The following is a 17,869-nucleotide window of genomic DNA, read 5'->3' as shown; positions in this document are numbered from 1 at the left end:
CCTATGCATATAAAATTTACTGTTAATGGAATTTTTATTAAGAAAGAAGTGGATTCTTCAGTTTTACAATACGCTAATGCTCTACTATTTTCTCTCCAACTGTGGAGTCGATTACATTTTTTGTTTTTTAGGCTTGGCAGTTTACGGATCCTGAAAATAAATCTGACCATTTCTCTAAGCATCTGCTGTTGATACCTAAATCATTCTCATAATATCTATATCAGCTCTCTTGTAATGTTTCTTACTTTCAAACAATATGGTTCTAACACTCTTTGTTTCTATTTCCAGAATACAAAAAAGCTAGTCAAGAAATTAAAAAGTGTGCAGCAGATACAATACGGTTGCAGAAAAAAGTGAAAAAGGGTCAGTACAAACATGCACAACTCTCTCTCTCTCTCTCTCTCTCTCTCTCTCTCTCTCTCTCTCTCTCTCTCTCTCTCTCTCTCTCTCTCTCCCCCTCTCTCTCTCTCTCCCCCTCTCTCTCTCTCCCCCTCTCTCTCTCTCCCTCTCTCTCTCCCTCTCTCTCTCTCCCTCTCTCTCTCCCTCTCTCTCTCTCCCTCTCTCTCTCTCTCTCCCTCTCTCTCTCTCTCCCTCTCTCTCTCTCCCCCTCTCTCTCTCCCCCTCTCTCTCTCTTTCTCTCTCTCTCTCTCTACACACACAGATACACACACTCAGAGTTGTATTTTTTATTCTGATATTTTAAAATAAATGTTTAATAGATGATTTTCTTAATCAATATTTATTTCCAACCAGTTATCATGGTTGTTGTCTACCAGATTCACTCACAAGGCATTGCTCGACCCTGTCGTTCAACTATAGTTGAACAGCAACTTTTACTGGGTGTTATGTAGTAGGGTTGGTCCCAAAGCCAAATGGTTGGGAAGTCAGCTTCTTAACAATACACGTACATAGAGGCTTCAGGACATTTTCTATCTTTCAAATTTTTCTCACAAAGTATTGCTTGACCTGAGGCTACATTGGAAGGCATTTAACCACAGTGTTGCAAAGTGGAAATCAAATCCAAAACCACTTATAGCTGTAAAGTGAACTTCACAACTACACGGCATGCTTGCAAATATGTTAGTACACTGGATAAAATGCTTAATGGCATTTCATCCATCTTTGCATTCTGAGTTCAATTTCTGCCAAGGTCAAATTTGCCTGTCGTCCTTTCGGGGTCAATGAAATAATTGAGTACCAGGAGGTAATGTAATTGACTTCTTTGCCCTTCAAAATTGTTAGCCTTGTGACAAAATAAAAAGAAATGTTATTATTATCATTATTATTGTTATTATTATTACTATGGCGAGCTGGCAGAATCGTTAGCTCGCTGGGCGAAATGCTTTGCAGTATTTCATCTGCTGCTACGATCTGAGTTCCAATTCCGCCAAGGTCGACTTTGCCTTTCATCCTTTCAGGGTCGATGAATTAAGTACCAGTTGCATACTGGGGTTGATCTAATTGACTAGCCCCCTCCCTCCAAATTTCAGGCCTTGTGCATATAGTAGAAAAGATTATTTTTATTATTAAGGTGGTGAGCTAGCCTAATCATTAGCACACCAGACAAAATGCTTAGTGGTATTTCATCCATCTTCACATTATTTACATTTGACAGATATTTGTCCTCATCTTGTTTGTTGTTAACACAACGTTTCAGCTGATATACCCTCCAGCCTTCATCAGGTGTCTTGGGGAAATTTTGAACCTGGGTTCTCATTCCTAAGGTATTTTTCAATATTATTATTATTATCATCATTATTCAGGTCTACGCCATATACCCGTGGGCATATGGTGTAGTGGTTAAGAGTGCAGGCTACTAACCCCAAGATTCCAAGTTCGATTCCAGAGAGTGACCTGAATAATAATAATAACATCGAAAAATACCTTAGGAATGAGAACCCAGGTTCGAAGTTTCCCCAAGACACCTGATGAAGGCTGGAGGGTATATCAGCCGAAACGTTGTGTTAACAACAAACAAGAGGAGGACAAATATTCATCAACTTTAAATAATGTACATACTTCCTCATCTCTTAAATATAGAACTGCATTCACATTCTGAGTTCAAATTCCGCCAAGGTCTTTGCCTTTTATCTTTTGGGGGTTAATAAATTAAGAACCAGTGAAACACTGGGGTTGATGTAATCAACTAGTCCCCTCCCCATAAATTTCAGGCCTTGTGCCTATAATAGAAAGGATTATTATTATTGTGAGGTTGACTTTACCTTTCGTGTTTTTTTGGGGTTGATAAAATAAGTACCAGTTGAGCACTGGTCCAATGTAATCAACTTACCCCACCCAGTTGATTTTGCTTTTCATCCTTTCTGGGTCAATAAGTACCAGTCAAGTACTGGGATTCATGTAATTGCCACACCATCACCACTACCACCATGCTTATGTAAGAAACTTTATTCATGAATTATGGACTAATTGATAATTTGTTATCAAATGTTTTTTGTTTGTATCTTTTTTTTTTTTTTTTTTTTTTTTTTACATATATAGAAAATCTAAATTATATTTTTCCTTCTCTTTCTTTCTTTCTCTGGCCATTTTAGGAAAGTCCGATATTCAAAGTAGACTGGAGAGTGCTCTGCAAGACGTGAATGATAAATACTTGGTACTAGAGGAGACTGAAAAGAATGCTGTGCGGACAGCATTGATTGAGGAACGGAGTAGATTTTGTATGTTTGTTACTTGTTTTAAGCCGTTTGTGGTAAGTTCTTTTCTTCTTTTTTTTTTTTAAATTGGTTTTGCCTATTCCTTTTTTTATATATTCATTCATACAATCATTATCATTATCATTTTAATGTTTCCTTTCCATGCTCGTATGGGTCAGGCAGGAATCACCGAAACAAAATTTCCACTGCTCTATGCCTTTCCTGTTGCTAACACTCAACTGCTTTCAAGTGAAGTAATATTAGCTCCATAGCTAGACATATTTTCACAGATGATTGGAAACAAAGGACACTGCCTGGGTGTTGGTGCCGCTCATTTACAACTCGCAGGCAATGTCAAGACAAGAAGACAGTCTCAAACACACACACACACACACACACACACACACACACACACACACACACACACATAAAGTAGTTGTACGCTGTCAACTTAATGTGACAGTCCCATGAAGGAAATAGTACTACTGCTATTTAGCCCTAGGAAGCAGCACCGCTTCCTGTCGGCCTTGACACATTTCCTGTGTCCTTATGTTTACAAGGGGGAGACAAGCACCTCCACTTAGCTAAGCCTGCATCCAAAGACATGTTTCTGAGTCTTTGCTCGTCATCAGTCTGGAGTAGCAATGGCCTGCTAGTTGGAGATGCCTGTCAAGCTCTCGTAAACATATAATAATTCTAGTGAAACACATTCACTGATTTCAAAAATAGAAATAATACATTTCTAAATCTCTCAGAGAGATTATGCAGTAGTGATGCGATAAAGTAGTTGTATGCTGTCAACTTAATGTGACAGTCCCATGAAGGGAATGATACTACTGCTATTTAGCCCTAGGAAGTAGCACCGCTTCCTGTCGGCCTTGACACATTTCCTGTGTCCTTATGTTTACAAGGGGGAGACATGTCTCTGGATGCAGACTTAGCTAAGTGGAGGTGCTTGTCTCCCTCTTGTAAACATAAGGACACAGGAAATGTGTCAAAGCCGACAGGAAGTGGCACTGCTTCCTAGGGCTAAATAGCAGTAGTGTCTTGAAATACTAAAGAGTGAATTTATTCAATAAAATCACCATTGGCTTCAACCAATTTCCTGCAACTCTTCTGGACAATCTCCTCGTTTAAATTGGTGAATACTGCCATAATCCTTGCTTTCAATTCATCTTTGATGTTATAAGGAGTTTTTTTGGTCTCTAGCTCAGCTGTACCCCCCACATAATAATCAAGGGGGTTGCAGTCTGGGGAGTTAGGTGGCTAGATGTTAGGGGTGATGTGGTCGCAGAAATTGTCTGATAGCTATGACTGGGTTTTTCTGCTTGTGTGGCATGGTGCAGAGTCCTGCTGCCAGACATAGGGTCTTCCAGCAGCCACTCTCTTGACCCAGGGCAGCACTACCTCCTCCAGGCACTTGATGTAGGCCTCTGTGTTGAGTCTGAGGCCATGTGGGAAGATGAATGGACATATCGTCACCATCACTAGTGATCACTCTAAATACTATGATGTTGACTGGATGTCTGATTTTTATCACTCTTGGTACATGTCCTCAGATTGACACCCAAACACTCTGAAATGTTCATATTGGAGCTTCCAGTGCGAATGCCAAGTAGTACAGCATGTTCTTTCCAAATTTCTGGCAGAGTGAATTGTGTCATGGTGCTGTTTTTCTCACAGATAGCGCCCAACTGACCCTACTATACTATGCAATTGACAAAAACAAACAATATGCATGCACAAAATAAAAAATATAAAATGGGAACAATTTACATACACAATATACATACACACACACACACACACACACACAACAGGTTTCTTTCAGTTTCCATCTACCAGATCCAGTCACAAGGCATTGGTCTACTCTAGGCTATAGTAGAAGACACTTGCCCAAGGTACATGCAGAAAAACTGAATCCAGAACCAGGTGGATGGGAAGCAATCTTCTTACCATACAGCCATGCTTATATATTTTTTCAATTTCATTTTGTTTACTTTTTTCAATATTTAAAAAAAATTTTGTCTACTTTTTTCTTTTCCAGGAATGGGAAATAAGCCTTTTAACTGAGATTACACATTTAAAAGAAGTTATGGATAACCTATCAAAACAATCAAGTGATCCTCACACTTTGCCTGCCGCAAGTGAACAAGTTATTTTAGATGTAAAAGGAGCTGACAGCAATGTCTGGGCATTCCAGGTGAGACAGAGAGAGAGAGTGAGAGAGAAAAAGAAAGAGTAAAGAAAATAGTTCTTGTTTTCATGTTGTGATTTTCCTGTTAATTAAATCATTTCTTTGCAGATTTATATTTTTTATTTTATATATTTATGTATGCATATATATATATATATATATATATATATATATATTGCTGCTATTATGTTAAATTGTTGTATGCCCAAATTTGGCCAAATGCATTTTTTCCAAAATATTTATTTGCTTGCAATAGCTGGTATCTCCAGTTGCTTCAGATGCCAAAATATCAAAAATTGTCAAAGTGTAGTACAACGGTTTTGATATGGAATGGTGAAACTATTTTTTCGTTTTGTGAAAAAGCAACATTTTGAACTTAGGACACTTTTGCATAATAGCAACAATATGTGTGTGTGTGTGTGTGTGTGTGTGTGTATATATATATATATATATATACACACACATACATTCAGTATAATTTGCATTTAATTCTCTATAATTCACAAACAATATTTGATTGTGTAGAAAATGTACTTGTCAGTTAATATGTATTGTGTTTAGTTTTTGAATTTCACCCATCCCACCTAACTGATGCACAAGCATGTGTGCATGCATACACACACATACACACACACGTCCTGTCTCTCTTTCAGTCTCTCACTTATTCTCCCTTACATTCTTACCTCTTACTCATTTCATTCCCAACTCCTATCTACCTACATATCTATCTATATTGATTGATGGATAGATGTGTGTGTGTATGTGAGACAATGTTTTATTCTGTCTTTAAGTCAGGAATTCTTTTTTTCTAGTTAATGAGTTAATGAGTCAAGCAATATTTGCAAGTTTGCTTTATTAGGAAAATCAATTAGATGGAAAGTGCTTTTTCTCATGCATACAAACAAAGATACATTCTATACACACACACACACACACACACACACACAGATAGATAGATAGATAGATAGATAGATAGATAGATAGATAGATAGATAGATAGGCAGACAGACAGACAGACAGACAGACTGATGTTTATAGATAGTTGTGAGGCTTAGAATACTGGATTTACTGATCACATGATCAGAAGATCAAATTTCACTGCAGATGTTTAATATTGTGCCCTTGAACAAGGCAGATAACTGAGCTTGCTCCAGTTTACCTGACTGATGAAACATTAAAAAAATGTTAACATAGCCACTTGATTCTCTAGAAATAGGAACCTAATTTTGCCAAACTACATCTTAACATCGTCTTAGAAAAGGGAATAGCACATGACATTATATTAAATAGTCTTGTAGACATTATCTGCAATTAAGATTGAATGGTCATCACTGGAACACTCTGATTATAGGTCTGGTTGAGCTAAATACTAACAAAATGAGAAATTAAAAAAAAAAGAAGAAAAAACAGGTTCATTGGTAATTGTTGATATCCATCGAAAACATATGAAATGAATGATTTAGTTGGATATGTGTGTGTGTTTGTGTATATATGCTTGCACACATATATAGTACTAACAGAAATAAGTATCTCACAAGCATTACAAAAATATTTTCCCCATGTACAACATGTTAGCAAAGAGCACAAAAAAAAGCAATGAATTTGTGTTTGAAACATAAATATAATATAATGAAATATAATGATGGTGAAACTATAAGCTCACTATACATTGTATTAAGATAAACATATTGCATACATTATATATTTGAGTTTATGCTGCTCCAAGCACAAGCTTGTGTTTTTAGCACCCACAGTATTCAAGTAACTGATGTGATGCCGTCAACAGCAAATAGTAAAGGAGAAAAGAAAGGAAGACTCAACAGAAATTATGATTTCTTTTCAAAAAAAAAATAAATGAACACTGAAATGTAACACAATAAACAGAAAATTTTAAGCAATCTGTTAAATTGTTTTGCTTGTGAATTAAAACCGTTACAGAAAGTACACTAATAATTGAAATTAATATGAAAGGATTTTACTTATCATCATTTTCATACACCTGCATTCCATACTGGCATAAGTTGGACAATTTGACAGGAACCACAGAGCCAGGTGCCATTTCTAACAACTACTTAAATGCATTTTTTTGTGGCACCATCACTTTAGTGGTTTCCTTACCATCAGCACAACTAAAGAGCCCTTTCAAATCATGAATTGTCACTGTTTGAATCAATTACCAATCATTAGCACTACTGGGGTCAGCTTGCAAAGCAAAAGAGAGTGCTCAATGAGGGATATATATATATATATATAAACAAAAGGGTAAAGATAGACAGAAACTGAAAGAAGCCCGTTGTATATATATATGTATGTGTTTGTGCTCCCAACATCGCTTGACAACTGGAATTAGTGTGTTTACGTCCCCATAACTTAGCAGTTTGGCAAAAGAGACTGATAGAATAAGTACTAGGCTTACAATAAATAAGTCCTTGGGTTGATTTGCTCGACTAAAGGCGGTGCTCCAGTATGGCTGCAGTCAAATGATGGAAACGAATAAAATAGATATGTATGGATCTAATATATAATGATGTGTGTGTATTGAGTTATTCTTTATGTGGAAATAGGGGGGTTTTTTTAATTAAATTTCTGAATATTTTGATGAATGCTTTCTTATTCATGTTTCCACAAAAAAAAAAATGTTGTTTTGAATTTCTTCACCTTCCTATTTTTTTTTTCTTTCTTTCTTTCCTTCCAACTTCATTTTTAAGACAACAAAGAATTTGGTAAGTATTCCTTCCTTAATGGATTGGTAAGTGATTTGGTACCATAAACCTTTACCTCAACTCCTTATTTATATTTTTGTTGTTGTTGTTGTTTATTGGTTGTTTTCTTTTTTTTTAGTTTGCTGTTTGCTAAAAAAAAAAAATCTGTTTTGATATGTCCCTCGAGTTAACACGTCAAATCATCAGATCTGTTTGTGGTTATTGCTGTCTTAAGTTAACACATGAAATAATAACTGCTACATAAATGTTTGATAAATTATGTAACGAGCCATATTGTAATTAATAATCATTAATTGGTACATCTGTTAATAATAATCTAGGTAAATGAGTTAGAGGGAAGAGACAGACATATATCAATAATTCATTGAAATTAGTAATAGTGTGGAAAGTGGTTATGTTTTCTGAGGCAAAATGTAGGAACTTGGCATACTGCCATAAGCATTTCATTCGACTGTTCTTGTAAAAGTGCTAATGAGGGAACATTTATACAGTTGTTTAGTCTATTAAAAATGGCAATCAAATCCCTATTATTGCCTTCCGAAAAATTCAATAACATTGGATAATGTAGTTCTAGATATAAGAAGATTAAAAAAAAAAGATCAAGAAGGAATGGTCATGATTGGAATGTCTTTGATCATAAGTGTGCTGAATCAAAGCTGACTCAGAGTTAAGCAACAACCATTTCTGTAAGTATCTAAATTCAAAAATCCAGCTAAGTGTGCCATCTTAGATATATATATCAGGTTATATAGAAAGTTCTGTTCGACTTTTAGTATTTTTTTAAAAGTAAAACCATATTTAAAACTGCAAATTTAATCATATATATCTTTTATCTTTTACTTGTTCCAGTCATTAGATTGAGGCCATGCTGGGGTATCACCTTGAATTTTTAGTCAAATAAGTCAATGCTAGTACTTATTTTTTAAGCCTGGTACTTATTGTATCGGTCTCTTTTGCTGAACTGCTAAGTTACAGGGACGCAAACACAGATATATATATGTATATATATATATATATATATATAGATAGATAGATAGATAGATAGATAGATAGATACATACACACATACATATAACAGGCTTCTTTTAGTTTCCATCTATCAAATCCTCTTACAAGGCTTTTGTTGGCCTGAGGCTATAGTAGAAGAGACTTGCCCAAGGTGCTATGCAATGTGACTGAACCTGGAACCATGTGGTTGGAAAGCAAGCTTTTCACATCACTTCTCTTTATGTTTGTAAGTCTTTGAACGCCTGATTTCAAAAAATTACTTGAGGCTTTTTTTATCTGGGTTTAACCACTTTCTGTGGTGCTTAATATTGCTGTAAACAAAGGCGGCAAGCTGGTAGAATCATTAGCATGCTGGGCAAAATGCTTAGCAGTTTGTCCATTTTTATGTTCTGAGTTCAAATTCTGCCGGGATCGATAAAATACGTACCGGTTGGAATTGCTGACCTTATGCCGAAATTTGAAACCAGTGTTGCTGTAAACAATCTATTTCTCATCTCTAGTCATGATATGGTTTAAAATGGTGCTTAGATGTTACATGATTGGAGCCTTTATTGACAATTTCCTGCTGAAAGAACATAACCCAATTTCTACACTTTAAAACTTTCTTAGCTCTTTTAAATGATTATGAATGGCTAGAATGCTGATATTAAATTCAGTTAAAAGCTCTTTCACTGTCACAGCAGGATTCCTTGCATTTCGGCATCCAATTTTGAAGGCAATCCTGATCTAGGCTCACTAAGCAAATTGAAATTGCCATGTCTGAATTCTTCACCTTCACCAAGTTATTTATGGTTATTACATTTGCATTAAAACCTCAATGAAACTCATAAAGAATAATGTAACAAATAGGCTCTTTACTTGGTTCCACGATGAGTTCTTCAAACAGAAAATTAATTTACTAAAATATGGTTGTTGCTCTATGGAAATTCTTCATAAAATGATTTTACATCAATTGAATGCCATCAGTATTGGTAATCTTTACAAAATTACAGACTTGTAATCAGACAGAACTTTCTATACAACCTGATATATTAATACGTAAGACCTCTTGAATTCCTCAGTAGCAATGTAGTAATAACAAAATGTTTTATTAAAAATTACAGTCTTAAAAACGAGCTTGCAGAGGGTGGGACAGGGAGTGTTTCTCTTAGTTGTTGACATTTTGGATGCAATATTCCATTGCTTAACTTCCTCAGGAATATTCCTGTCATTATCCAACATTTGCATTGGCTCAAATGTCTATCAACAGTTTCTCTCCTGTTTCAGTTCTCAGCTTTTAGAAACTCTCCCCTTAATGTGTTGGTTTATTGGTGGGGGGGAGGGTCTTTTTGTTCTTTTCTCTAACTCAAGTTGGTGATGAATATATACCATGCATGTTTTGATTAGTTTTCACTAATTATTATCTTTATTAAACACAAAGGGGTTTTTTTTTTAAATTTTAATATTTTGGTTTGTTGAGGTTGTTGATGCCTTCCATTTGCAATGTTTTGTATTTCGATAGAGAAAAACAGAAAATGAGGAAAGAAAATGTTTCTTTTAATTTACAAGGCCTTAACACAAAAATAGGAGGGCCCGAGAAGGAATTAAGAAATGTTAATTTTTGGAATATGGTACAAGCAAAATCAAAAATACCCATTCTTTGTTGTAACATCAATAAACAATTTCTAACCAAAGGTTAAAGGCCACTAATTCACAGGGCCAAGTTATGGATTCCAGGGTGAGAAAAAAAATGAAACTACCCCTAGTAAGATTTGAACTTAAAATGTAAAAGAATGTTAATAAAGACTTCATTTCTAATGCTCTAATGAATCAGCCAGCTCACCACCTTTAAATGGTTTCTGATTTAGGTGCAAGGTCAGTAATTTTGAAGGGGTGGGGTTAATTGATGCCATCAACTTTAGTACTTAGCTGGTACTATTTGTTACCAACCCCAGGTAGAATGTAAAGAGCTGGAACACATACCACACTGCATTTATTCCAGCACCCTAACAATTCTGCTACCTTGCCACATTTAATAATAATAATAATAATCTTTTCTACTAAAGGTACAAGGGCTGAAATTTTGTGGGAGGAGCTAATCAATTACATCAATCCCAATGTTCCACTTGTACTTAATTTATTAATTCTCAAGGATGAAAAGCAAAGTCAACCTTGGTGGAATTTGAACTCAGAATGTAGCGACGGATGAAATGCTGCTAAGCATTTCACCTGGCACGCTAACAACTCTGCTAGCTTGCCACCTTAATAATAATAATAATCATTTCAAATTTTGGCATAAGGCAAGCAATTTTTTAAGGGGAGATGCTTAGTTGATTACATCAACTCCCCAGTACTTCACTGGCACTTTATTTTATTGACCCCAAAAAGATGAAAAGAAAAGTTAGCCTTGGCCAGATCTGAAATCAAAATGTCAAGAGCTATATGAAATTTCAGAGAGAGCTAAGTCAATTAATTACATCAACCCTGGTACTCAACTGATGCTTATTTATTTTATCAACCCCAAAAGGATGAAAGGCAGACCAGGGTTCAATTAAAACTTAAAAGGTGAAAGTCAAAAGAAATACCCAGCTTGCTGCTTTAATAAGTAATAATGATGATGTGGCTTGCAGAAGTACATAGAATGCATGCAACTGGCCTGCTTATTAGGAATTACCACGATCATTCAAAAGTTCCTGGATGGCTGAGGTCACACGTGGTGACTTATTACCCTAGAGTAAACCTACCTAAATTCCACCATAAGGGTGAGATATAAAAAAAAATTTTGAAATAATAATAATAATAATATGCCACTCATATACGTTCTTACTTTGAATCCCATCACTCAGGTTTAAATAAAGTACTTAGAACAATAAGTAGTGTATCTGTCTGACTGTTGGTTGCATTTTCAATAACATTAAAAGTATGTGATAATATTTTATTTAAAACATAGCATGTTAAAGTTAACTTCTTTGGATTAATTTAATGTAATGTTTGAAACTTGCTTGAGATGGAGTTAAACTAATAAACCTGAATTTTAAAGGTTAAGGTTTCACTGGTCTACACTCATTTAAGGACAATCCTTTTGCTGACCATCACCAATGTAGGAGTGGGTACTTTGTTGACATTTTTTTGTATGACAGGTCCTACAATGATGAATTTCATTCATGTGAGTGGGACTACTTGGTGACCTTTTCTCACAAAGAAGGGTCATTCTGATGACCTCTTGTGAGAAAGGTGCTGTTTTTAGGCATTTTTGTGCATATAAAAGGAGCCACATTGATGATCTTTGCTCATGTAAGTGGAAGATGGTCTCCTCTGAAACCCTTCACTAACACATGTATTTTTGCATGCACATACTGTCTGCAAATGTTGTTGATATACTCCCAATGACTCACAGTTCTAGATATTTCATCTCTTCTGCTAATGCATTTATGAAATAGCATGAGCACCACTACTTCTCTTGTCTTGCAATTAAAGTCAGCAGGTCTGATTATTCATTGATGGTGCCTTGTCTTCTTGAAGGATCATGCAAATGGAGAAAAGTTGAAAAAATTTTAATGCATAAAGACTTTACTAACTGTTACTCAGTTTCATATAACTGATCATTTGATGATCGGTTACATGAAGCTCTGAGTAATAGTTCGTGAAGTCATTTCAGCTTCTCTAAGCCACTATTTTACTCTACATTAGGTACTTGAGTCCTATTTCCTCCAACTTGTTTTGTACTTATGTGCTTACATGCATGTGTGTATTTGTGTGTGTGTGTGTGTGTATGAACTGTAAGCTAGTTAAGTCAATAGGCTGTTTGCCTTCAAGCCAGTGTCAATTGCTAGTATCCCTTCTTCACTGTTTTGCTATGTCCATAGCTAAACCTTGGATTCTCAATGACTAAGTCCATCTAAGGAGAAAGCAAGAGATCACTGCATATTTGATGAGTATTTTGTTAGTTTACAATACTTGACCCAAATAATTCTGTGTGAACAAGTTTCCTCTTCAAGTTAGACTTGCACCTTAACAAAAGGGCACTTTATCTCTCATCTGTTTAATGCTAGAGAAACTGGAGATAAGTTGTAACCCTATAATATAAATGAGTACTCCATCTATTTCAGAAATGGGTATTCCAGTTGTTTATTTGACAGAACTGCCAACTTAATCTACATAAACAATGAGGAATTTATCAAAAATAATTTTGTCATTATCAAAGTGGTTTTTGAAACAGAAATTGGCATGAGATTCTGGAGAGAGGTTTTAACCCTTTCACTGTGGAAATCAGATATATCCACTCAAAATGTCATGTTTGAAACAATTTTTCTTATTAAGATATGTTGAATTTATTGTAACAATGTGACTTGAAGAAAATACCAATTCTGTTTAATGTAGATATGTAATATTACTGGAAAAGCAATGAAATTTAATTCTGCAATTGAAGGGTTTATTTAGATCATTGTATGGTAGAACCAGGGGTGGTTTCTGGTTGGTTGGTAAGAAAAGGGTTAATCAGTCATAACTGATATAATAATCTGACCTTAGTATTATAGTACAAAGTAACCAGTAATGATTATTAATTCTGAATTATGGAATCTTAATTTCATGTATTTGTTATAATACCTCCCTTCCCATCTTTATTGCCATTGCTTTTGTTGTTTATATTTAACTTGGCTTTATATGTTTGTGTTATTAACAAAATATCTTTTTATATATGTTATTGATGTTTTTTGTTTGTTTTGTTTTGTTTTTTACCTTTTTAAATATACTAGATTCCTAGTAACGGTCTTGTATGTTTACTTAGAATCATTATGCAGTAATCCCTTGCCATGTCGTGGTTCACCTGTTGCGCACTCAGTACATTGCGCTTCACCTGTCGCGCATTCAGTACATTGCGCTTCACCTATCACGCACTCAATACATTGCACTTCACCTATCGCGTGCTCAGTACATTGCGGTTCACCTATTGCGCACTCAGTACATCGCGGATTTTTCTGGCCAATATATGTAAATTTATATTGCGGACTCATCAGTATGTCACAGGTTTCTGCAGCCGATAGGTATTTATATCTTCTTAGATTTTAATTATTTCTGTGGGAGGTTTTGGAATGTAACACCCGCGATAGTCAAGGGATTACTGTATTTAAATTTCCACCTTATTTATTCTATGGAATTCTATTGTAAGTTGTCTGATTGTTGAACCTGAAGATGAAAGTGTCGTTTACTTTGTTAGAACTATTTAATATTGTTAAATTTAATTCAAGGAGCACTAATTAAAATTTGATAATTCACTCTGGTTATTTTGTTATTTTTATTATTATTAAGGTGATTAGCTGGCTGACATTAGTGAGTTGGACAGAATGCTTAATGGTGTTTCTTCCAGCTCTTTATATTCTGAGCTCAAATGCTGCTAGGGTCAACTTTGCCTTTCATCCTTTCGGGATCAGTGAAATAAGTACCAGTCAATCACTGTGGTTGATGTAATCAACTAGTCTAAAATTTCAGGCCTTGTGCTTATAATAGAAAGGATTATTATTATTATTGAGGTGACAAGCTGGCAGAATCATTATCATGTTGGACAACATGCATTGTAGCATTTCTCCCAGCTTTACATTCCGAGTTCAAATTCCACCAAGGTCAACTTTGCCTTTCATCCCTTTTGTGGGGAAGAGGTCGATAAAATAAATACCAGTTAATAACTGGGCTCAATATAATTGACTTTCCCCCACTCCCCCCAAAACTCAAGGCCTGTTGCCTATAGGAGAAAATATTATTATTATTATTATCATCTGCAATTGCTAAAGCTAAAGAAATTCCTTACTCAGCTAAGATTACCTGGAATGGCTACATATTCTGCTGCTCTTCCTTGTATTAATGTAATACTGGTGTATATTTACCCAATCAGAGAAATGAACTGTCATAATTTTGCACTGACTAATTTTGTGGCAGTAAATAAGAGCCAGCCATCTTCCATGAAAAAGTATGGCATGGTAACTCATACCATGCTGTCACTAATTGCTTTAGCTGCCTGTGTAGTCATGACCAGACATAGGCACCCTATTGACTCTCCCACTCTCTGACTGCATGACACAGATGGAGAGAGAGTGGCACCAGTACTCAGCTGGTATGCATTGTCAGATGAGCAGATTGGAGCAGAATGAAATGCAGTGCCTTGCTCAAGGACACAATGCAATGCCTGGTCTATGAATTGAACCCACAATATTATGATCATTAGCCAATCACTCTAACCATTAAGCCACATAACTTCATTTTAGCATCAAATAAGCTGATTTAATATTTCAGCTCCTGATTAATTCATTATAGAAGTAGAGCAATAATGAGAAAGTATATATATATATATATATATATATATATATATATATATATATATGTATGTGTGTGTGTATATATATATATATATATATATATATATAATTAGTATGTAGATTTAGAGAGTATTTTTCAAATAAAAAAAGAACCGGTGTTTTTTTTTTCATTAAAAATTTTTTTGATTGTTTGTGGTGGGTTTTTTTTTTACTTTTTGCATGAAAGGTAAGATTTATTTTATTAATCTTTTGGAGCTGTCATGGTATATGACTGTATCTAAATAACCTTTGCTACATGGAGTGTGTTGGGTTTTTTAATCCCCCCATTGAATTCATTATAAACAAAATCCCGTAACTCTTGTTGTCTGTCATCAATGTTTTTTTTGTTTTTTGTTTTTTTTTTCCTTAACTGTTTGAGAAAAAACTTTTGCAGTGTTGAAATACTTTCTCAGATATTTTGCTCTTGGATAACATGCTAATTAAAATTTTTTTTTTTTTTTGTAAAAAATTTTAAATAATGATTTTCAACTGGTTTTATTTATTTATATCTCTTTTTACAGAATTAGGTTTTTTATGTTGTTTCTTTAAGCCAAAATATTGATATATTCTGTCTAAAAACAATCAGCTAGGTATGGAGTATGCACAAAAAATAAAGTTCTTAACAAATTGAAATTACCTTAACAGAAACCATGCAGATGTCATTAGCAACTTGCAAGGAAAAGGGAAGATAATTTCAATAAATTAAGAATTGATCGTTAAAAATTAATTTGTTGGTATACTAAAGTTAAGCACTTTTGTATCTTTTTTCACATTTTTTTAAACAAAAAGTTACAATGAATTTACAGAAAATCTCCATTGATCTGTATGAGGGCGTAGGTGTATGGCTAGCATTCTTACTTCTGAAGTATGCCAAAGAAGTTTATAATTGTGGATTTTTGCTTATTTCAGAATTATTTTCATTTAAGTCAAAACATTAATATAATCCATTTAAAGGAGTCAGCTAGATATAGTTCTACCCAATGGAGTATGCAAATAAAAATATTAATAAATTGAAATTACCCTCTTAGCTTGAGGAAGATATACAAGAATCTAACGGGGTGTTAATGATTTGCAAAGAAGATGGGGAGATGATTTCAATAAATTACTTATTAAAAAGTAGATTTTCTCTTTTTTTTTTTTTCTTTTTTTTAACTGGTTTCTAGAATTTATCATTAACTTACCATTTAAGTAAGTCTCCATTGATCTCTGTGTGCATATATTTGGCATTATCAGTTCTTCCGAAATATGCCAGTGAAGTTTTTTTTTTTTTTTTTTTTAAAGATTTTTTTCTTATTTCTTAAGGCACTTTTTTATGACATAATATGACAAGATAGTATTTGTAATTATTTTGGGATCTAAGGGAACAGAAATTTAGATTATTTTGGTAAACAATGAAAATACTTGCTGCTTTTTTTTATTATCTTGAAAATGACATTTCCAGAGTAAAAAAACGAAAGGAAAAAAACAACACAGGCATATCATTACACCATGCCATGTAAAATTAACCATTCTTCTATTTCAGAGCCAATTTATTTTTCATGATTTTGAATGTGTGCAATATATATATATATATATATATGTGTATGTATGTATATATATATATCAAAATAATAACTTATATGGTTTTATTTATTTATTGCAATTCTGTTTTTTAATGTGGTATTTTTCTTCTTTTTTTTTTCATTCATGTTGCATTTCTTTTCATTAAAAGATGATTGGCAAAGCTAGATCAAGAAACCATTATTCTAATTAAAAGGAATCTAAAGTAATACAATCTTACACAAAGCTGTCCAAAACATGTTCTTAACTACATGTAACATGGTAAAAGGCTGCTTGAAGAGATTAAATTTCTTTTTCTTGTTTTTACTCCTTTTAAGCTTTTTGGTGATGCATATCCATGCAGTTTGTCAAATTATTATTATTATCAACATTATTATTCCATTTTTTTTTCTTCTTCTTCTTCTTCTTCTTCTGAATGATGTTTATATCTCTGGTAATTTTCACTGCAATTGTTAAAATGCAATATTTCGGGGAATCCACTTTGCTGGTCTTTGCTTTTGGGATTCATTATGCACACACGCACATATCATATATATATATATATGTGTATATACATGTGTGTGTGTGTGCATGCATGTGCGTTTGTTTGAACAAAAATGTTACATGCTTTTGTTGTGCACATATTATTCCTGCTTCTTTTGTTATTTTGCATTTCTTAAAATGTTCCAACTTCATTAAAATGTGCATATGCATTATATAAAAATGATATAATAATAAAATGAAACAACATACACAAGCTTTAGCTAAAGAAAAAACAAAAAAGTTTATAAATTTAAGTATAAAAGAGGCTAGTAATACAGAAATATTCTTTTACTCTGAATTACAAATATATCTTTTGAGTTTAATAGGAACAAATTCTTTTCAATAGAACTTTAAACAAACCTTGAAATTTCCATAGTTTTTCTATATTTTGGGGGTTATCATTTTTATTTTAAATTTCTGGTAAAGTTAATGGATTTTGCTAGAATTTCTACAATGGCTGTATTTTATTAAATTTCTCATTTAGATTTGGTATTAAGTTAGCGATGTTAAGTTCAGGTCTTCAGACATGCCCATAATCTTGTTTTTGCTTTCATTTTATCAAAAGTTATCACAACCAAGCAATTGGTTTGAAAGAACTAAAATGCTAGCAAAATTGGATTTTATTTATTTGGTCCTTTTTTTTTCCTTTTATGTCATGTCAACATCTGCTGTGTGTATACAGTAGTTTGTTTAACAGAATAGTTTTAAAGATGAAATTAAAAAATCACATTATCTTTTTTTTTTTGTTTTGGAAAAAATTAGTTATTCCTTTCCTAGTTAGTGTACAATCATGTTGTGTTTGTCACGATTCAAATGAGTTAGCATCTCTTTTAGAAAAAGTCATTCCTGGTTTTAAAGTTTACTCGTATACATTAA

General features: G+C 33.8%; 1 protein-coding gene across 2 annotated transcripts in view; it reads left to right on the top strand.

The window, feature by feature from the left end:
* Nucleotides 1-17,869, top strand: part of LOC106883643 (uncharacterized) — a 307,035-nt gene that overhangs the window by 200,008 nt on the left and 89,158 nt on the right. The window contains exons 5-8 of one of the 2 annotated variants that reach the window (XM_089357700.1): nt 289-363; nt 2,553-2,710; nt 4,702-4,857; nt 7,560-7,574. In XM_089357700.1, the coding sequence (XP_089213826.1) occupies nt 289-363; nt 2,553-2,710; nt 4,702-4,857; nt 7,560-7,574 (404 nt within the window). The remainder of the gene's footprint in view (nt 1-288; nt 364-2,552; nt 2,711-4,701; nt 4,858-7,559; nt 7,575-17,869) is intronic. The other variant, XM_089357701.1, reaches the window with a different exon arrangement.

Source organism: Octopus bimaculoides, chromosome 9, assembly GCF_046866305.1.
Source record: "Octopus bimaculoides isolate indiv1 chromosome 9, ASM4686630v1, whole genome shotgun sequence".
Lineage (NCBI taxonomy): Eukaryota > Metazoa > Mollusca > Cephalopoda > Octopoda > Octopodidae > Octopus > Octopus bimaculoides.
This window is presented reverse-complemented; position numbering and strand designations above follow the sequence as displayed.